Source organism: Columba livia, chromosome 13 (assembly GCF_036013475.1).
Source record: "Columba livia isolate bColLiv1 breed racing homer chromosome 13, bColLiv1.pat.W.v2, whole genome shotgun sequence".
Lineage (NCBI taxonomy): Eukaryota > Metazoa > Chordata > Aves > Columbiformes > Columbidae > Columba > Columba livia.
Genome location: NC_088614.1, coordinates 9,876,053 through 9,898,794, shown reverse-complemented (window position 1 = coordinate 9,898,794; position 22,742 = coordinate 9,876,053). Strand labels below are relative to the sequence as shown.

General features: G+C 39.8%; 2 protein-coding genes across 7 annotated transcripts in view; one reads left to right on the top strand and one right to left on the bottom strand.

The window, feature by feature from the left end:
• The window catches only part of PKD1L3 (polycystin 1 like 3, transient receptor potential channel interacting), a 51,211-nt gene extending 29,749 nt beyond the window's left edge, over positions 1-21,462 (bottom strand). For 4 of the 5 annotated variants that reach the window (XM_065028324.1, XM_065028328.1, XM_065028325.1 and 1 more), the window contains exons 1-7: positions 21,202-21,462; positions 8,186-8,350; positions 4,929-5,114; positions 4,064-4,174; positions 3,493-3,640; positions 1,968-2,197; positions 898-1,302 (exon numbers count right to left, since the gene is read on the bottom strand). In XM_065028324.1, the coding sequence (XP_064884396.1) occupies positions 898-1,302; positions 1,968-2,197; positions 3,493-3,640; positions 4,064-4,174; positions 4,929-5,114; positions 8,186-8,350; positions 21,202-21,226 (1,270 nt within the window). In that variant the 5' untranslated portion in view covers positions 21,227-21,462. The remainder of the gene's footprint in view (positions 1-897; positions 1,303-1,967; positions 2,198-3,492; positions 3,641-4,063; positions 4,175-4,928; positions 5,115-8,185; positions 8,351-21,201) is intronic. The other variant, XM_065028326.1, reaches the window with a different exon arrangement.
• BCO1 (beta-carotene oxygenase 1) overlaps positions 6,982-22,742 on the top strand; it is a 28,822-nt gene continuing 13,061 nt past the window's right edge. Inside the window, exons 1-3 of one of the 2 annotated variants that reach the window (XM_021290766.2) lie at positions 6,982-7,128; positions 16,913-17,157; positions 19,723-19,880. In XM_021290766.2, coding sequence (XP_021146441.1) covers positions 19,817-19,880 — 64 coding nt within the window. In that variant the 5' untranslated portion in view covers positions 6,982-7,128; positions 16,913-17,157; positions 19,723-19,816. Of the gene's footprint in view, positions 7,129-16,912; positions 17,158-19,316; positions 19,544-19,722; positions 19,881-22,742 lie in introns of those variants that run through there. The other variant, XM_005504752.3, reaches the window with a different exon arrangement.

Here is a 22,742-nt window from a genome sequence, read left to right as displayed (position 1 = left end):
GATATAAAATCCAATTCATAAAGAGAATCCTATTATTTCCTGTTAAGAGCTTTGGGGATTTTCTGATGAGTTTCCACTGTTGAAAGGCTTTTCAAGGAATGTTCTTCCCCTTTATCTCAGCTTTTTAACAACTCAGCTACCTTTGTCCTAGCACTTGCAATGCTTTTCTTTGTCAGCTGGCTATGGTATTAGCACACAGTGAACTAGAGGTGCGCTAATACTGGAGCCCAAGTGAGTTTAGGCACCTTGACACAGCAGCTGTCTTGTTTGAAAATTCTGCCTGAAGGGAAGGGGTGTTCAAATGGATATAGGGAGACCCAAAAAAACTTTTAATAGTGAATAATTTTAAAACATAAATGCAATCATAATTAGCTTCTGGAGTTGAGGCTTTGACATGGGATTTGAATAGTTCATTAGAGGAAGAAACTTTTTTTATCTTCTGCCACTGAATTAACTCTTAAGGACAAACTCCCTTATCCCACATTTTAAAGGCTTTGATTTTTTAATAATGGAAAGAAAAAAATACTAAAAAGCTTATTCATAAGGAAGTAAAAAACTACATGTTGAAGACCAATGCATAGAAAAGCTCCTCTTTGTCATCTCTACCGAGAACTCCTCAGATTATTAATTACTGCCATGTAAAATGCAGAGGAGTGTAAACTTGAAAAGTTATGCATATGAACAAAAATGAGGAAAACACTTTGTGATTCAAGAAAATGTCATCATTTGTACTTGAATCAAATTGAGTAATGAAAAAATAAACCTTGGTTCACTGTGTCTTTTTATTGCAAAAATCAAATGAAGCCTTGCTTCCCATCTCCATTTGGAGACCCATTTGCCCTCTACTCAGCTCTGAGTGTCTCGGAAGCACAGAAGACATCAGTCAGTGTGCTGTACCTTCAGAGTGCACAGGAGCAGTATACGTTCGAGGTTCCCCACGAGGACCATCTTCTTCGTGAGACTGAGTTTCGTTAGCTCCAGTCACCTCAAACTTCAGTTTATCTGGGGCACCGTGAGACACAGAGACATTTATCTCCAAATTCTCCCCCAGGTGCAGAGTGTGAGAAGCTAATGCAGCCTGAAGACCAGATACTGGCTCAACTAAGTGAACAGCAATACTTTCAGAGATCTCCGATGAGGTTGTGTTGCTGGATGCCCGGATTTCCAGTTGATGTATTCCTGGGCCTAGCAGCTCTTGAGAGGCACTGTCAAGCGTCAGATTGTGAGGGATGATTCCTTCCTTGGCACTGGATTCAATGAGGGTCATATTGTCTGCTAGCATAATGTAGGTCACTCCATTGCCTGCAAAAAACAGTTCAACATTTCTCACAGCTTGTGTAATAGGCCATCCAATTCAGCTGCTTTGTGCAGCATTCAGGTATTTATAAAAGAGTCATAAGAACACTGCAGCAATGCAGTAATTTTTAATAAAGTCATTCCAGATGCTTTTTTGCCAGTCTAGGCTCCCTGTGGATGTCTATCACATGTGTTTTCTACTGGGAGCATTAGAGCAGTCAAGAGAATTCAAACCTATGCTACTGAATTTAATTTTTTAAGCATATATGTGGATTCCAGGAACTTGAAGTGAGAACAAAATATAGATCAGCAAGCGGGACCGGCTCAGCATGGCTCTTGCCCTCAATCAGAGAAGCATTTCTGTGGATTCCTAACTTCAGATATGCAAATATTCCTACTGCCTTCGTTTAGATTCATGTGACTAAAGTTACTCTCATGCTTTGTCAGCTTTGTGTAGAAGGAGAAAAGGTTTATACTGATGTTTGAGGTGGTGTAACAGCTCTGAGAAAGAACCCCTCGAATGAGAACATTCAGTTGCAGGAACACAACAATTAGAGAGAAAGCATTCACTAAAAAGACATACTGTTTTGCATAATGAAAATCCTGCTCTATCCCATGGGTAGCATAATATTTAGCCTTCCGTTTAAATCGCGCAGTGTAGTTTCCCTCACCTCCATTGAGTTCAACTTGAATCCACAACAGCTCCCCATACAATGTGCGACAGTGAGAGCTGTTCCCGGATTCATACTGGCTGTAGCACCCGGTAATGCTCAGTTGATCCATCTTATCTTGAACAGTCACCCTCTTCTGTGCCGTCACGTGCCATTCACTGGTTGTACATTCCACAAAAACAGTGAACTCTCCAGGAGATGAATATCTATATGTGACATTGCTGAGCAGTCTAGAACAGAAAGAGAACAGCTGCTTGGTGTGGAAGAGTGTCCTGGGAAGTCCCCAACCATAAGTGGTGACTGTGCTCACAGGTCCGAAATTTCTGACCTCACTCAGCTCTCCTGCAATCACTGCAATCCCTCATTTATTTACGCAGAATTTTTAGGGTTGAAGATTGTTCCTTTGTTCCAGCTATGGTATAATTCAGGATTTATCTCAGGGGTGGTTGTTCTCAAAGTGTATCTATAAGGGTAAGTACATTTTGCTGTGAAGTAGGTAGATTACAGCTCAATAACATGAGCCATTAGATCTGGTTTCTGACTTGCTGGCTGTGAGCACAGACCTATGATTATGCACATTAGAACATGTAACGGTGCCCTTAAGTCTCTATTCTTTATTTTATTCCTAATTTACCATGTCTTAGACATATCAGTGGAAGCTGAGGGTGCTCAGCATTTTGTCAGAGCACTCCCTTGCTTTTTTTGAATGTGCACCTGCATCTACACTTGCCCGTGCTAGCAAAAATGCCTCTTCGCTCCTGAGTCAGGTGCAGCTCTGGTCACAATAGCGATAGGAGATGAATGGATGTGGTAGTGGCTGTTATTACTAACAAGCACAGGGAGATCATGAAAAGAAGCTGAGGATATCCTTCTTGAATGACATACACCATGGAAGGCAAATAAATAATATTCCTGAAACGATCCTCTCTTTGTTTTGCGAACAATGATAAGGTTATATCATCCTTAATAATGCATATTTATCATTAGTTGGTTTAATGAAGAAAAAGATTTCATTCTAACTGGACTTCAAAAACATTTAGTTCTTCAAGTTTCTAGTCGACTCAAGTAGTAGATAAATAAATTTCAAGAGCCATTCTCTGTCTCACACTATGACAAATTCTGATTTTTAAATCCAACAGAAAAATATTTGATCTTTTAAAGATACATTTTTAATGCAATTAAAGCAAAACTCCAGAATGCCATTGTATTATTTTAAATATTTTCTTGACAATCACTGATGTGTTTTCAGTAATTTTGTGTCTTAGGGTCCGGAATAATTATTCATAATAAGAAATAGGAATCACTTGTCATAATAAGCAGGAGAAAGATTGTGGTTGGCAGCTTGACATGGGATTTTGTGTTAATTTCAAAACAAGTTTCTGCAGAATCCAAGTGTCTTCTATGTATAGCCTATTACTAATCTACTTAATTTTTAACATCTCATTTAAGACACTTGGAACATTCAATAAAGTGCAAGCAGTGAAATTTACTGGTTGTCTGATGATATACGAAGGATATATCTTACGTTAGAGGGTAGTAGGGATCAATAGTGTGGCCATCTCCAGTGCTAATGATACAGGAAAGGTTGCCAGAGTATGGAGAGAGCAGCCAGTTTAAACCGACAGTGATATTTTCAAAGACAAAGCATGTGTCTGTTACAAGCAGCTGCAGACCTGTAAAACATAATAACAGAATTCAATGCCATTATTTGTCTACATTTCTTACATAATTCACTTAATTTTTACATCTTGAGAGCAAGTCTTCTCCAAAACTGAGTTGATACTGCTGCTAATTTTGGTGCATTAGTGGTGTGACAGGGAGCTGATTCTTTTCCATACCTACTGATAAAGATTCTTGTTGGAACATAATTTCATTTAAGTGTGTTTTATGTGTCTGAATTTCCTGGCTTTGTATCCTATCAAAACCCCTCTGTTAGGACTGGGAAGCTCCATTTTTGTGCCTATTTCAGTGGTCAATGCTCTTCCAGGTTCTTCCCTGAGAACAGAGCGGTGATTTTTAAGAGAAATATCAATGTGCACAGCATTACAGCAAAGAACAGAATAGGGTTTTGGTGCTGACAGCCCACTCCCACTTACCTTCCTTGCAGTGGTACTGAACAGTCAAATAGCTGCTGTGAGCTGGACAAGGGTCTCCAAAGAAAGTGCTGTCTGCTGTCACCTGGCAGGCCTGAAGACCATGACACTGGCCTAGAAAAAAGGAGCATTTTTAATGAACTAGTGGGTTTTGTCTGTGATCATCATAACAGCTCAGACGAGAGATCATTGCAGAAACAAAATGGGGAGGGGGGGCAATATCGTGCCACTGTTTTCTAGACAAACCCTGCAACATTTTGACTTTAGTGTGTTGCTTATGGCCTGGTATTTCTTAGCACCATTCCACTTTTATGGAATAAAGCTGACTTAGAGAGGGCAAAACCCCAGAAGTTATGTGTTTCGTTTAATTTTGGCTGAAAACCCTAAGAATCGCCATAGGGACAGGCCATAGAGTCTGTGCAGGCTGGGTGCTGGAACCTCGGCTGGCAGCAGCAGGTCCTGCCTGCCCTCCTGCCCCCATGGGTTCCAGCCTTGTCACCCCCTGGTTTGGAGTTAGGTTGGTGTGGATGTGTTCTCTTCCAACTCTGTCAAACGTAGGGTCTCCCTTTGAGTTCATCAGGGAATCGGTGTGCACATGTATTTTCTTCACACGGTGAGAAGAACCCTTGTTCTCCATTTGCTCACTCTTGCCTTCTCCGAATCTTTGCTCCTTGCAAAGTCCCTCATTTCCATCCAGCCTCCTGTACAAACCTCCTCCACATCAGAAGTTCTCTGTGATTCCCTTCATTTTAGGAATAATCCACTTTCTTATTATCTAACGCTGCTGAAATTCAAGACAAAATATTTTAGGGACTGGGAACTTTGTCGAGTACTCTGTGCTCTGCCAAACAATGGCATAAGCTCCTACCTGCTACTTCATCCTGGACGCTGACCCAGCTGCAGTCACCGTCTGGGTCGTACTGGAGAGGAGTCTCCGATACACAGTAATGAGGCGTCTTCCGTCCATAGAAGCTCTCCCCAATTTGAATAACTTCTCCTGATCCACACTGTACAGTGGCATTGTAATTATCACAAGCAATGCTCTGGCCGGATTCTAATAGGAGAAAAAAAAAAGCATTCAACTTTTTGAATTTCTGAAACATCCTGCAATAATTTTCCTACATATCCATTCTTTTGGTTGTTACTCTTTCTTCTCTTTTCTCTCTTTTAAGCTAAACAAGTAAGAAAATGGGGGGAAAAAGAACAAAGAATTAAAAGTTTTCCTTTTTTTAAATCCAGAAGAATATATTTATGCTTTTTTACTGACTTAAACAAAAATTTGAGAACATTTTTAATAAACCAAAATATTTAAATTAAAAAAATAAACATATTATTGTGGAAAACACTTCACTTTTTTTTGATCTGCAGTACTGGAAAGTTTAAAGTTACTCCTTACTTCTGAAAGAGCCTTGTGGCTGCGTGTGATTTGCATGATATTCAGGTAATTGCTCTGGAGAATACTTTGCATATTAAGGATGGGACCTGATCCCATTTCTGCTACAGAAACACCTTTGTTCCTGTGTGATATTTGGCTGACTTCATTCAGCAGGACTGCTCAAGTGAGTAAGGTCATATCTCTAAATACGCACACCTCATTCTTTGATTAATCTGGGACAGTTAATTATATTTCAGAATTCTCAGTATCCTGTAGTAATCAGGATACTTAATACCCTGAAGGATGCACAAGACTGCTCTCATTTCAGAGTGTTGCAAAAGAATGTTTTTGTTTCAGCTGTCTCAGGTTTAAACACATTGTCCTCCAGTTGCTGTTTGGATCATTCCCCATAAGAACCTTGCTGAACAGTGCCAGTGTGTGCACACTGCAGTAATTGTGTGCCATTGTTATTTAAAAGCTAAATCTAAGCCTGGCCGTAACTATAGCAACATGATCAGTTTACAGATTAGAGTTCTCTACATAAGCTTGCAAAATAGTTTGCTGTTACATTCTAATACAGACTATTATCTCATGCATTTGTTTGTTCTTTGTACAGAGGGTTCCAATAGTATTTGCTGTCTCAGCAACTTTTATGTGGAAAAACGTACAGAAGCTGTTTTGTGTTCCTCTGTGCAAACCCTGGTTCAATTAGTATATTTTCACTACGACAAATTGCTAACCTGCAGAGCACCAAATGCTAGAATGGAAACAATAATACAGAAAGCTTTTAGTTGCATTGAGAAACAAATAATGCTAGGACAGATGGCTGAGGAAAGGATGAGGACAGAACACTGGTTAGTTGTTTGTACATGTATATCTATCTCAGATGATCAAGTACATAAATTATCAGTTTAATTTGAAGTTTCAATCTCAATGTTAATGTGAACCAAGGCTCACAGCAGTTGTACGTGAAGGTGTTAACAGAGAGACAAACTTAAACACTGCCAGGTGGTGGGAATGTCCAAACACTCAGCACTCGGGGAAACTAATGAAAACATCGCCCATGTTAGAGATATTGGATCTAATTCCTTGCATGCAAAGCTGGTAAAAGAGGAGTCTACTCTGTTACTGAAATTTGTATGCGTGTTAATGGGCATGGGCTGTAGGTACTGAAAACAAGGCTGTAATTGCCTCAATCTGATCTTGGTTTCCTGGGTGGTGGATGATGGATGTAGTGTAGGACATTGTTGCTCAGTAATGCAAACGCTCTTTGAATTTAATGGGCTCTAAGTTAGGTCCTATGGTAACAGATGATAGCTTCCTTACAAACAGACACTTGTCTAATGTGGTGGTAATGGAAAATAATTTTAGTGTGTTTTTGCAAGGAAAATAAGCTTAAGGGTTTGTGCTGTCTGCCAGTTTCCTCTCCCCCAATCATTTTAATGTTAGTCATCCTTAGCCAAAGTTGATGTATGGATATAAACCTCAAAACGCCCTAAAATCTCATGAAAACCAATAGCTAGGTAGAAGAGAAAGAGCTACATCAGTGCCTCTATTAGGAGCAGGGATTATAACCCCATGTTTATCTGTTCCACGAAGGGGGATTCACCTGGCGAGCACATACAGCTGGAGCTCTGGAGCAGCTGCAGAACTGCAGGGGAACCAGCTGAAGGAGGGAAGAGGATTTGCAGAGGTGGGATGTGCCGGGGATATGGGAGTGAACTGGGAGTGCTGGGGAGGAGGGGAGGGAGGGGATGAACAGAAAATCAGGACGGGAAACAAAACATGATTATTTTTGCTGACTGTGGAACAAGTTGTTAATTACGTCAGAAGGGGTACAGTACTGGACCAGGGCAGTAGCAATGCTAGGGCTTGTGGCAAGCTGTACTTGCATACTGGATTTGAACACTTTTTTAATATATTAGTGAGCCTACAGCCAGACTCCTAGTACTTGTGACTTTAGTACTATAATATTTACAGTTTTAGATGTTTGGCTCATGTGCAAAGCGTGAGAAACACAGATTGCCTTATATCTAGATGTTGAATGGGACAATATTGCTGGCATTCCTTTCCAGGACCGTTTGTTCCATGTCACAATTTAAGGGATACAATGTCTATAGGTTTTCTGTCTGAGCCCTACAATGCCGCCAGGAGCTACAGGTTCCTGGGGAAGCCCTTGAACGTCACCTGATGGAAGGGTCTGTGAAGAAACAAGAAAAACTTGCTCTCGCTTTTGCTTACGAGGAGTGCTGCATCTGGAAGCCTGGCTGTATTTTTGCTTCAGTTACAAATGGAAATTATTTTGGCACATATTTATGATTAAGAATATTTTTATAGGGTAGTCTTACAGGCCCCTCCTGGCTCAGGTACTATGGTGTTGTGGGAGTTTATTCTTGCAACCATGCTATTATGCACTACTCAAACTGGCTTTAAACTAGCTAGCTTATGTCCACTGTACACATGGACTGCTACACATTGAGATTCACTCTCAGAGCCATTTCTATTTTATCAGCCCTCTGCTGGAAAACTGGACCTTAACGGCTAGGTGCTGAGTACCTACATCTCCCAGTGACTTCAGGGTTCTTCCTTTCTTTGGATCAGATCTTACATCAGCACGCTGGCTGCTCATTCACTTTTAATAAGCTTCTTTTTAAGTTAATGAGCAGCCACTTTGAAAAGAACAAGGCAAGTTATGCACAGTTTTGAACACAGCATGCTCCATTCTCAGTTCCAGCTGCTGTGTGTCTTACCAAACTCACAAATGAAGTCAAATTCCTGGCTGCAATTTTCGGTCACACCCCACTGATACTTGGCATTCTTCAGGATGTACCCGCATGTGGATGAGAAGGGAGATGGCTGATCCTTGTACCAGTTACTGTAGCTTATATTTGAAGTGTCCAGCCAAATCATTGACCCTGTGAAGAAAGTAATTGTGTCCTGAGTGTTTATTTTCCACAGTAATACAATTACAGAGTCAAAGCCTGCAGAGCAGGACTGTAGTCCTACTCCTACTGAAGCAGAGGTGTTTTTCTCTGCATGGGGATCTTCAGTTACATTGTACGTTTGACCTGATATAAGCACTGAAAGAGACATTTCCACTTCTCCCTGTGCTCCCAGCCTTGAAATTCCAGCATTTCCCTTGCATCAGATCTTGCAGCACTTCCTACTGGGATGATTTGACTCACTTTGCTCTTCCACTGGAGAACTAACCCAGCACATTTTTTTCACTGGGTCACCAAGCTGATCTAATTCACTGTGTGTTCACACAACCACCAGATCCAAAGGAAAGGGTGACGACATGCAACTTAGAAGTGAAGCAGGCAATTCAAACATCTTAGTATGAATCTGAAGCTACAGCAACAAAAGACAGTGGCTTTTTAGCAGACGTCTACAGATAGAGTTTTAAAGAAGAAATTATTTCAAAATCACCTACCGTTAGTAGTTTCATTCAGCAAGGAGTTTGAGATCAGTCCTATCCACCATTCCTGATCCTCCGCAATATGTTTTTGCAAGAACTGTTGAGTTTCCTCATTTTCAATAAAGACAAGGTGCCCCCCGCCTCTCTCACACCAGCTCTGGGCACTTGTGAAGCTACGCTGGAGTCTAACAAACTCATAGCATGAATGGTTAAAAGCCAGCTGGTACTTTGAGCAAGGGCTTGCTTCATCAACAACTGCCACCTCTGCAGCCGAACATACAGCAAGAGAAATCAGAATTGCAATCGCAAGCCACATTCTCAGCTCAGTGCCCTGTGTGGCACTGGTCTTGCTGATCACATCACCACTCCTTTTACTGCCCCCTTCAAAAGCTTGAGATGTCATCCCTGTCATGTCATCAGTATTTCTCCTTCCTCTTTGTTGCTTGCAACAACAGCAGCAATAGAACATGGAACAGATTGCTTCTAATATATCATGATGATTGGTCTGAGGATACACACAACAAGTGATGCTAAGTGACTGCAAAGGCCATTGTGAGGCCTATTGTATGAATGTCTCATTCCACGTGAAGTCAGTTTGGAGAGAAGACATGAGAGCATTGCTTTTCTCATGAGCAGAGGAGATAAAGTTGATATATGCTGCTATTGGACACATGGGAAAGTGAGATAAAGCTCTTACATCAAAGGCAAGCTGGAGGTCTTTACAACACCACCAAAGAGATACAATAGTAAGAATGAGAGGAGAATGAGGAAAATAAGAAACATGAGGAGTTATGAGATGGGAAAACACACAGTGCTCCTCTAGATACGTTTAATTGCTTTGTATTGCTTTATTTTTAGTACTTATTATTTGAGGTGCTTCTTTTGGATGCTAATGTGACGTCTATAATTATTGTCTCATATTCATCATATCCACCTGTTTACACACATGCAGGTTAATCTCAGCTGTCCCAAATAGGCTTCCTTTTGAAGTGTTCTGTCTGTTTAGAACTCCACGCCCCAAGTGAAACGCTCCCATCATCCTTTAAAAGCTAAGCTGCTTAGCTATATAGAGCTACAGTATTCATACCTGCTAAGAGGTGGAAGGGAAGGCCTGAAGTTCAAACAGTGGTTTAGAAAAGATGAAAGTATTGCCTCAATCATCAGTACTACTTGGGAGCCCTGTGTGCCCCTTCCAAAGTCTGCTGATGGACTTTGGGAAGCCAGCCCAGGAACATTTAGGAGCTGAAATCCCTAAGTGCTTCTGAACTTCCTCACAAAAAATACCCATCAGGTTTACAAGGCCACTGGATTAGCAGAAATACAGTACAAATAAGGATCTTTAGCTATTGCAGTCATCCCCTCCTTGGCATTAACTCCACTGAATTTGATGCAATTATTATTAATTTATACCACCATAACCTGACACTGAAAGAACATGCACTTATATTTAGACATGGATCAGTGAGCCAGCTACTGCATCACAGAGAAGCAAGCAGCAGTGATGTTTGGTTGAATTCCTGCATTGCAGAAATGCCACCTGCATTGCACTAGTGAGCAGAAGGGAACACACATATCGCACAGTATGCTGGCCCAGCTCTAATTAAGTTTTCTGGCAAAATAAAGTATGTGTACTGCGTCCAGTGAGCATTTAAGAGTGATCTTCAATCCCAAGATCTTTTTGGACCTCCAGTTCTTAGTCACCTTGCTCAGCTGGATAAAGCAAGACTCTGACTGGGGTTTTCAAGATGAAGGTCACGGTAAAGTGTTTAATGGGTAGGACAATTGTAGGGGAGGAGAGGAAACAGAAAGAAAATGCACTGCGATGGAGTGATAGACACTATGTTGGATATCCCATTTCCTACCGCATTTGAAAATCAGGAGCTACTTCAGCTATGGAGCCCTTGGAACAGATCCCACATTAAGTTCTGACTGATTAATAGGGAGCGGTAATGCAGCAGATGGGATGTGAATATTCAGACCGAGTTTCCCAGCCTTGGGAAGGCCAATCCATATTCTCATTAGCTGATGGATCTGGCCTGGTCAGTGCCCAGACTCCCATCCCCTTCCTGGAAGAGACAACGTAACTGTGATTACCAGCTGGTTCTGTTGAGGATGTCTGCAGTTCAGGAGTCCCTTTTGGGCTGCATACAAAACTTCATAGGCCTCAGTTTAGAAAGCCCCAACCCAACTGTTTTATATTCAAGCTATTGCAAAAGTCAGAGCCGAGGGCAGTTGCTGTTCAGTGAGTTGGCCACTGTATATTTTCATGACATTTCCTTTAGAGTCTGTTCTTCTTCTTGGGCCGTGCTGACTTGCCAGGCTTTGGAAAAGCTGGCAGCCAGCCCTCCCATTTTGTCCTTTTAGATATGAGAAACGCAGCCTATTTCTGAAAACAGAGGTGTGACGAAGGAGACTGTACTTAAATGTATCTGGCTCAGTGATACAGAATATGCATTTTCAGTGGGTGCCATTGACTCATATTTGTGATTAATGGATTCTGTAGCATTGTCCAGTTCTCTCTCTGCAACTGGAAATTTGATACATGAACATACTGCTAAAAATGCCGGAGCTGGAGATTCCACAGCCTATTCCCTGTGAATCTGCTCCGAAGCCATTGAAATTAATGGAAGTCTTGTCTCTGGCTTTGACGGATTTTGAAACAGGCCCCAAAAAAAGAACAAATAATGTTTGGAAATGCCTACAAATAAAGCCAAGCTCTCCAAGTGAGGCTACTCTTGGCAATTTCTACAGCACTGTGGATTTTTTTCCTAATGTACGGTTGCTATAAGTAACTCTTCAAGTGCCTGCAGCAGATGGGGAGTGGAAGAAAGACAGTTTCCCTCTTTGCAGTTTGTTGACTTCATGTATTTTAGTGCCAGTAAAGCAGTCTGTCAGTTAATTCTGTTTACCACAAGGAGAGAAAAGCAGTTAGAAAGAAGAAAATAGGGCTTTAAAAGCATTCAAAATAGCAACTAGGGTTTTCAGGAAGAGACAAAATTCCTGAAAGCCCTTTTCACTCATAACTGAAAAATGGCTTGATTTCAAATAAACATTACCATTTTGTAGGAAACATGCTTTTTGCACTTTTCCTCAATGGGAAAACATTTTTTTAATAGTTTTCTTATGCCAGAAGTCCACACGGAAGCTTCACAGTGTAATGGTTTGTTAATTATTTTTTGCTTTTTGCCTTTATGTAGCTGGCTGAATGGAAATCATTTAAATAGTTTAAGAATTTACTTAAGTAGTCACATATACTAGTGTGGAAGAGCCAAAATGATGCACCTTGCTGCATAATCTCATTTTGCATCTTTCAATAGCGGGTCATGGAAGCGCATAATTAAGCCTCTCCCATTGTTGCAAGGGGGTGGCTGGCGATGACAATAAGTTCTGCTCTTCTGCCTGCCCATGGGACTGTACCAACCCCTAACAGATATTGTAAAGCCCCTCCAGCATCTTCGACATCGTCTCAAGCATAATGTCAAATATATAGATTTTGGATACACCAAAACCATTCACTTGCTGTTTTTTCTTTGGCTTTTGAATAGTTCTGAGGAACTGGGGCAGACTCACAAGAGAAAAGTCTGTCCATAAACATTGTTTTTAAGGAACGATGAGCCCTTCACATAAAGCCAAGACTTGTTAATCCTGGTTTAGTTATAGCTGTCTGCCTGAAAGGCTGATGTAGCAACTACCCTTACAGCACGTGTTATGTACCAGTGGCTTAAACTAAAACATATTCACCAGTTATTATAAAATAAGGCTTGCAAAGCGATTGTGTTGTGCAAGCTTTGACTAGAAATTAGTGACAAAGCTTTCTCAATATTTTCACACTCCTACTCCAAGCTGCAATAAAGCTGTGAATAACTCCTTTGTTTGTGAACTCTCTTGCGTCTGTTGGAATAAGTCTTTCATTTTTTCTCAGAAATGTTTTAGGGGGCCCTGCAGATCTCTTACAGAGTCCTAACTTGCCCTCATGAGTTACACCAGATGGTGGCCATCAAGAGAACGTTTCTTCAGAAAAGCATCGTGCTATATAAAACATCACTTAATACAATGATGAATGATTTATTCCTGGTTTTAAAAGGGATCTTTCAAGGTTTATTAATTTGTTGTTGTTGGAAGTAGAAGCTGTCGAGGTGAAAGAAATCTGAAGTATATTTTGTTTATAATGCTGAAAATATTAATAGATGTTAACAAAAATAATGGTGGCCTAGACTGAGATTCTGTAAGGGACTCTTTTAGGTGGTGTTTGCCACTCCTAAAAATTAAACCCCTTAAAACCGGTCCAATTTTGATAGCCAAATCTCAAAGTACTCATAATCACTATTTTTTAAAAAATATATAGACTACACGCCATTTGGAAAATTTAGCTTTTTATGCCTAAATTCTTATAGATGAGGAGATGAGCACACATAATGCTTTTCTAATATATGTAGTTGTGGTAGGTTTGCCTCAACACCTTGGCAAATCAATCTCTCATGCCCCAAAGTAGGCACCAAACAATTAATTGCAATTTTTGAAAAATCCAAGCCTGAATTCTTGTTCAGCATAACCAATAGCTCCATAGATCATGTCACCCTGAATCCAAGTGCAATTTTCTTCCATTTCCAACTGCTGCTATTAGAAGAGTGTGGCTCATTCATAAGACTTTTCTGTTTCTGAACTTTGGCCTCCCAGACCTGAGGAAAATCAGTTCCAGGGTTTCACTGGGCCATTGGGGAGCCTGGTGTACAGACAAGGAGGAGATGTGTGGTTGGTGTCACCACTGACTTCAGGGTGGTCCTGATTTGTACCCTAGTGCAGATTACAACTGCATCATGACCGCCTTAAAACATACTCTGATGGAAAAGGCCATTGCAGCACAGCAGAACAGCTTGACAATCCTTACTAGAGGCCAGAAAGTACCAGATTTAAAGTTACGGAAGTGAAGAGCTGCCAATGGGAAAGAATAAATGACACCGCTGTTCATTTTGGCTTTTGTTCATTTGCTTTGAGGAAGAGCAAGTTAATTTACTCTCTATATGACAACATTACCATTTTTACATTCCTGAATATTATGAAATGTAGTGTATAGATTTTATCAGGAATAGAAATATATCTCTGTTCTATGAATTGAATAATCATTTACATGGAAAATTGATTTATATTACTTTGGCTTTGAGGTAGGAAAAAATCATTAGCGGTATCATTAACTTGGGACAAGATCATGAGCGGTCCATTTTAGTGTGTCACTTACACTTCCACAGTGTGCAGGACTATCTCTTGAAAAGAGCCGTTTCGTTATTACCCAGCTAGGTAGGAAGTAGCGAGTACTGAGCAGACTGTCTGGAAAGGGATGGAGAAAAGCCCCTATGTACACCTAAATCTTCAGAAAAACCCATCTACCAATTAGTTCAAGAAGGTAGGTCACAGTCATGCTTCCTTCTTTGCTGCTCTCCTAGGCTGCTTGTCTGGCTAGTGAGACCCAGTTCTTTGCTGACTCAAAAGAGTTTGTTATTGTTGTCGCTCTACTGTCTAATTTTCCATTTGGCAACACAGTGAACTTACCAGTGAGCCCTGCCAAATTGCAATTTTGATGTTATCTTGTTTAGAAAAACAGGGAAAACAATTCTTATCTTTACAGGGTGCCATAGTTAAATTAGACATTCGTGCCTGGCATGATGTGGTCAGGATAAAGATAAGTAGGACTACATTCAGGAGTCGCTGGGTTGGACATAATTTCTGTTTATAGATGTATATGGTTACCTCCTGGCACAAGGGTTGCCTGGATAAGTCCCTGGGGATCTTCTCCTAGGAACTGCCCCTTGGGAAGCATCTAGTGTTGCCTTTGGGCTTGTAGCTTGACTTTCCTCACCTGCCACGCTGTTGATGCCTCAATATCCCCCTTTCCCAGGTGGTTCGGATGTTGTATTGCCTTCACAGCAGAACTGCAACTATTGGCAAGAAGGAGACAAGTGTGCCCCATAAGAACATTAATCGAGCTGGGGTTATCGGTGGCTGAGGTTGGCCTTGAACTCACATAGACTACAGCAGAGCTATCTGAAGCATCTGCTGACACCTCATGTATTTTGATGACTATGACTGGCTACGTGGCACAATTTAGATGTGCCATTACCTTAATATCTTAATAAGAGAGCTGTTCTAAAGATTAAAGGTACCCTCTTAGGATAAAACATTAACTGATAGATATAAACGTACTGAACATTTCCTAGCACGCACACAGAGGCAAAAAAAAATAAATTGCTTGGGCCTGAGTGTGCAGCCATCACAACTCCTAACAAAGACTCTGCTAGTAAAACTGATACGAACTTTCTTGCTGAAATCACTCTGATCTGTCTCACTGGGCCAGGAAATGTGAGCTCTAATCATTGTTAAACATTGTCCTATTGACATAATGTCATTTCAGAAGAAATACCACCAGCCCTATCTAGGAATACTTCTTTTGCACTGGTGTCTCTGCATTCACTCCAGATTTCCATAAGCATAAGACTGGCCAGATTTCTAAGGCAGTCCAGATTCCACCTCTTGTTTGTTTTATTTAAAATTGTTACACATCTTTCTTCTGCTTGTTATGAGCTATTCCTGAGCTTACAGGACATGAAAACAGAAAGAAAGAAGCTATGTTACAAGTTGTTTTCTTTAACAATGTCTCTCATCAATAGATATCCAACACCTTATGAAAGAAACTGGCTTCACAATGCCCATAATGAGAAGTCCAGCAGGCTCTCTGTTCAGGAACATGGCTTTTGAGTTAAACTATCTATACTCAGATACCCCGTGAATAAAACCAGCAAATAGTTCTTTTTAGTTTTTCCATTACATTGTCCCAAAGATGTACAGTAGGCTAAAAGGTGGGACATTGTGCAGCAGCATTAACTTCTGTCACTGTTAATATCTGTAACACCTTTTCTGCACTTTCAGTCATGGAAGTGAGTGTTGACCTTCGTGTTGTCATTCTGCCCACTCAAAAACACATTACCAAACTGTATCAGATATTGAATTTTAAAACATGTAGATAGTCTGGCGATGTTGAAAGGTGCAGATAAGGTTATAAAAGTCTTATGGTGAGGAAGTTTATGTAGGTACTGTGGCTGTTCACTTGTTTGAGTGTCTAGTGCTTAAATATTTTGGGCGTTATGGTGGGAGGGCGAGCTCAGCTGGGTTGGATACTAGTTCTGCTGGGCCAGCAGTTCGTGCCTCAGCGCTTCAAGAGTTATTTTATGTTTTCATTTAAATGAATGAATCAGTATTTCTGGTGATATGTATTAAAAATATGACTGTAGTATTGAAAAAAAAAAATATTTATCACCAAAAAATTGAAATATCCCAAAAATATAAAAAAAAATCTCACCAAGAAAACTAAAATCTCACAAAAATAATTGTTCTGATCTGAACAATACTGATCAAAACAGTATTTGATCCAAACTGTTTTGATCCAAACAAAACCTGGCCAGAATAATACATGGAAACTATTGTTATTTATCTTTGAACAAAGTATATTAATAGTTCGTGTTTGCAATTGAACTTGGGCAGTGCAAAAGAAGTATTCCTAGGTAGGGCTGGTGGTATTTCTTCTGAAATGACATCATGTCAATAGGACAATGTTTAACAATGATTAGAGCTCACATTTCCTGGCCCAGTGAGACAGATTAGTGTGATTTCAGCAAGAAAGTTCATATCAGTTTTACTACCAGAGTCTTTATTAGGTAATAATAGATAACAGTTGATAGCTGAAAGTTCTTAGCACAGCTTGAAGTCATAGTCAGGTAATTTGACCTTTGTTAATGGGCTTTAATTAAAACTTGAATATTATAAGATAAATGTTGAGATTAGAATAAATTAAGTAAACACTTATGTTTCAAAATAGAGATAAGGAATAATATTGATCTCACTCCGATTTATAAAGCAATTATCTGCTTCTTGTGTAAGTAAACCAAAAGTACAAAGGTAGACAGATGTCAATGCCCTTGTTGTTATACTAGAGGCTTGGATAACCAGCTCCTCTGCCTGGAGAAATTTTGGTTCCATTTTCCTTTTTGTTTGTGTCCATTGACCACAGAGATCACACTTCAAATGTCATCTCCAGCCTTGCATGGCCACGGGGTGCAACCAGAGCAGTGCTGGAGAGAGGAATGCTCGGCTCCAAAGACGTCTGCGTGGTCCTTGTCATGTTTGGGAGAGAAGCTCAAGGCACTCAGAGACTGGAGAGAAGTGAAATCTAGAAAGAACCCAACAGGAAACAGCTTGTAGCCTTCGCCACAAATGTTGAAAGCAGAAAAAAATAGTGAATAAAACCTGGCTGAGGTGAGGAGCTGGTAACGTCAAAACTGTTGTCATGAGGGGTGAATAAAGAGAAGAAAGTGTGGGGGGAATGCTGATTTGTGTTTGAAGGATTCTGCAGCTGGATGGTGTTTGTAAAGAAGGTCAGGCATCAGGAGAGGCTGTTCAAACCCTGGGACTGGGCCATGTGTGTTAAGGCTTAGTTTTCAGTGTTCCTTACTGGGAAGAGCACGACAGCAGAGTCTCCCCTGGTTTGTAATTAGTTGGTAAACATTAGATATACATAAGTTATTACACAATGTGTCTGGTAAGCCCAAGATCAAAGAGCCCTGGCAGTCTCTCAGAGAGGGCTGTATCTCCTCAGTGTTGTCCAGAACATGAAGCTCTAGAACCTTCTCCATTCTCTCCCATCAAACACATTTTTCTACAAAAGGAGAAGAAACATTGTGAAATAAAAAAAAAAAAATAGAAAAGTCTCCTAATCCACATCTACTTCCTCTAATAATTACACATTATAATTGTAAAGCTATACTTCAATATTTCTCCATTTCAATGTAAAAAGGAGGAAATTACACAGCAAGAAAATTAATCTCCCTAGACCTTAATATAATGTTTATCTGTCCTTAGCAAGATGGAAACAACAACAAAGTGAGTGTTTTACTGGTAAATTAACTATTTTTCACTGACAAGCAGGAAAAATAGACTTTGCAAGGCCTCCCTATTTATGTTGTACAAAATATGGGACAAAATTGTCAGGCACAGACACCTGAAATTTAGCTACCAAACCACACTTGGGTTGATTTCAAAAGCTGCTGGGTGTCTGCAGCTCCTTGTTCTTCCATTCAAACAACTTCTAACAAGGTTTCCAATTATCTTGGCTGAATCTTAAACGAGATGAACAGTCACGGTGAGGAAGGACAAAAGGAGTTCAAATTAGTCTTCTTTATTGCTTTCTTGCTCTATAGAAATCTGCTTAGCACTGCTATGGAGTAGACCACTCAGGTCAGATAATTGAAACGGCAGCATTAAGAGCATGTAGACGGATGCAGACATTAAAGCAAAGCAGAACAAAGAGAGGTTGGACTTGATCCTGAGGGTCTCTTCCAACTAAACGATTCTATGATCCTATGTTTCTATGGTCATGGATAGTGAAAACACCCCCATGGCGCAGTGGAAGTAGAGATGGACGGCTTTGCTTTTTTGCCAGATGCTTTTCAGTCTCTAACATTGCTGAAAATCCCTTACTTAGCTTTGTGTATACAACTAAATTGCATCTCAATATACGCACACTCTCACATATATACATATACACACATATAGTGTGTGTATGTTTATGTATATATATAAATGCCTATGTTTATATACGTGGACTTTGATACCCTTCATCTCCTTCCTGTACAATCCTGCTGTTTCTTTATTAATACTACAGACTCCAACAAAGCCCATGTATTTTATTTTTTAATATGACCTTTTATTTCGGTGTCTCCTGTTTCTGTCAGTGCTTTCCAAACAGAGACAAAGGCATCCGGGCTTGCTGAACTCCCGAGGTGAAGACAGGCCCGCAAACAGACCATAGCTTAGGAGGACAGGAGCAATGTCTGTGTTTAAAGTGTGTCAGAGCAGTCAAGTGTAGCGCAGATTGTGTTTTAAATAAAATAAAATAAATACATATATTTATAAAAGATCAGTGTGCCTTAACAAATGATGTTAAAACATTCTGGGAACAGTGGTGATTTAGCTGAAAAAATCGGCTTTTAGGGTAACCTCATATGGAATTGCATAATATATAATTGTGCAAAGAACCCCTTTATCCTTCATGTTTAGTGGAGCCTATGATTTGCTCTGCGATCACATGCTTTATATTGAAATAATTCTTTTCCCAGAGGATTTGAAAATTAACAACATTGAACTCAGTTAAGTACCTTATCTAGAAACAAAAGCGTGAAGTTAAAAATCCACTTTATTTTTAATGATTGCTGCCATACTTTCATGGAGTGGATTCAGGTCAGATATAGGAAAATATGTTACAGTGATTACTTGTGAAAAGATATTTCATTCCAAAATGCACCACTCAGTTCACTCTGGAACAGGCTGTATATGAAGAAATGCAGCACATGACTGTTCAGTGATGGTATTTTGTTAATTAACAGAATAACCCAGTTTAAATTTCACAGAAAAGAAAGAAAAGGACGTCACCCTGCTCTGGAATGTTTGTCCCTCCCAAAGAGCCAAATTTGGAACACTGAGTAGAGTTTCCTTATCTTTTTCTTTCCCTTCCTGCCAAATGGGGCAAGCGCCCCCACAGTGCTTAAAATTTGATCTCAAGTGCTGAATGTGATGTTTCAGTTTCATTCTACCTGACTCCTGGGTGTGCCTGGCTGCTTCAGAGAGGTTCTTAAGGTGCATAAAGGTGAGTTATGTTTTTCTTTCTTCTCCTTTAAATCAGCAGAAGAGTTAATTTTCATGAGAGTATGCAAGAATTGTAGTGTATGTGCTAGAGATTAAAGATCAGCTATTATAAATTGGATATCTAGAAACCACCAGCCACTGGCTCACATTGCACTTTGACCTTATCTTTATATGTAACAGGAAAGAGCTGTTCTGAGCCCAGACACGAGGGAACCACCGCAGCTGCTGGAGCAGCTGGGGAGAGAACACGGAACTGCTTGTTATCACATGAGACATGGATATCATATTTGGTAGAAATAAAGAAGAACATCCAGAGCCCATAAAAGCTGAGGTGCAAGGTAAGCGAAAGAAAATCTGTTCTAATACGGGTGGTTACTTTGTTGTTTTCAAACATGTAAACACCGAAAAACTTGTTCACCCAGAATAGCACTGAAAATGGAAACTGGGAGAGTGAGAAACGTTAAGTGAATTTTGTTTAAAGGACTGAGCTCAGCTAACATTTGTGCCCCTCCTGGGGGATTTTTCTCACTTTATGAGCATTTCTGTGTACTTTTGCAAAAGTCAATTTGAACAGGATTCACTGAAGCTGGTGGTGAGGGACGAAGTGTCCGGATTTTATCTGGTGACACTTCCTCCCCCATGGCTCTGCTCAGCCTCTCGGCTTCTCCTCTCTGTAACCCTTCCCTGCCCTCCCCTGTCTGCTCACAGCCTTCCTTGCCTCCTGACACAGACTCTTCTGCACTACTATTGCTAAATAGAAACACGGCAGTAATGTCTGCCTCCCTATAGGTGAAAAGAGGGTTCAGAAGTTAACGCAGTAAAAACTGTAAAGTATCCTTTAGACAGAGAGTTTGAAGTTTCTTTCTAGGTTTGAATGCCTGATCCATCTATGATTTTTACTGTTTACAGAAGAGTTTGTTTGCTACAGCTGCAGAAGTTGTTTGCAGACAAACCATTTATCATATGCCTTCATTGGTAATAATGACTCAGTATTTACCAATTATGAAAACTAAAGAGACCTTGACGTCTTTAAATATTTTCCTAGTCCTGAGCTCTGCGAGTATTTTGGCTCCTTGTTACTCCATGTGTAAACTGTCACTACCACCCCGTACTTCTAACATCAGCTGCAATTTAACCCATGCTCTCCTAAACACCGTACAGCCGTGTGATTGTACGAGACTCTGTTGCTATGATAGTTACTAAACTTCCAAATATTTGGAAATTTTATGTATCACTATTGTGTCATCACATGGCACAGAAAAGTATCATTATTAATATTTCCACTTCAGGTAAAAGCCTGAAGCAAAAAAAGACACAAGGTCCAGATTTTTAAAGGTATGTAAGCACTTTAGGATGCTGATTGTTATTTACAGAAACTCTTAATTCCCACTAAGATGAATTTTAATCCGAAAACCTCACTAGATGACCCCTTGCTCCAAGGTTTTGATACTGGAATGAGAAATTACACTGATTTACACCAGAAGTTTCAGAAGCTGCATCAAGTCCACAGTGCCTTAAAAAGAAGAGAACTTTTTTTGCCTGTTTATCTCTTCCAGTGAAATTATTTTAGTGGCCTGTCCTGTAACTTTTGAGCATCATTAATCTGATATAGAGGAATAATCTCTAAATAAAACAAGAAGTACAAAAGACTGCACTTACCATGCTGTGTGTCACAGTTGCCCATAGTGCTGGAGAAATAGCAGAGCCTACAATCTTCTGTTGCCAAATAGCAGAAAACTGTAGAAAGGGAAGTGTCCGAAGAGAAATGCCTGTATTTTAGGCATATAAGCAGACTAAGTTTATTCAACAGTTAATGTTCAGTATGCAGCCAAACAAAAATTATGCATCTATTTTAAATATATACTTTCTTGAGATCGTAATCCTGTTCCCTCTGAAGGATTCTTCTGCTAACTTGTGATTTCTTCACTGTCTTCTAACCAACTATTTTTCATTAAAGTTTCGTGCAATTATCTGTAATAAAGGTTAAACCTTGTACATCTTACACAAAAAAAAGTACTATAATGATTGCATTGGAACTTCTTGTATTAGAAAGGCAAGTAAGGTTTGGTTTTCAAGGCTGAAGTAGTAGTAGTAGTAATAATACTACTAATAATACTAATAATAATGCAAGTCCATCCATTGTGTCAGTAATTTTTTATCTTCCTTACGTATTCCAAAACTGTAACCCTAATGAAGTTGTGCGAGTATTGTGGCATCCAAAATTTGTTGGTTGGCCTGACTGAGAATGTAATTTTTGGTAAAACTGACATTTACTCCATATCTTTCATTTGCCTTTGGATGGTTTTTCCATGTTTCCTTAGTGTCCTTTGTTTGAAGAAATGGCAAACATCCTGGTCTCCCTCACCTAAGAAGGTCAAAATTGAGGAAATCTTCTCATAGAAAGTGACCCTAGTCCCTTTAGGATCTCAGAAGATCTTACAGCAAAACAATTGTTACCTCTCTGTATGGCATCAGCTTTGACAAAACTGGATATTTCCATGGGAGGACATTTCTATCTGTTGTAAAGGAAGTATTAATAAGAAAAGGTGTCAGCATATTCAATGTGAGGACACAAACTAAATGATAAGGAGAATTAAGAGTTCTGAATAGCTTTTTTTTCAGAGACAGTGTTCAGTGCAGGAACTGTGTGGAAAAGTGGTATGTGATCTTAAATATTCCCTCAGGATGCATACACACAAAGCAGCAAGTGAAGCTTTTAATTTGTTGTCTGATAAGCTTTTGTTCAGCTCTTTAACCCTGATGATATTCTTTAATTGTCTTTAATTGTTGTTTTTCTGTGTGTCAAATGGTAGGTAATGCATTTCTTTCAGGGATTTGATGAGGAATATTTCATATTCAGACCTCAACGGTATTTATATGTTTTCCGTATAATATTCCTACTCTTAATTCTTTGTTCAAAACACCAACACTCTGACTAGTGGCACAAAAGCACTCCCCAAATGACACTACATTATGTTGTGTACTTTAATTAATGAAATTTTTACTGGAATTCATTTAGCCTGAAATTTAAATTGATGTACTGAAGGCCAGTGAAAGTCATCTAACCTATAAAATACGTTTATTTCTGATAAGCTCTAGCTTTTCCTGGAATGAGTAAAAGGGTTTAAATGTATCACTTTAAAATCTAAGTGCAGAAAAGAAAGGTCCAACTTTATTTCACTCCTGATAGTTAGCACATT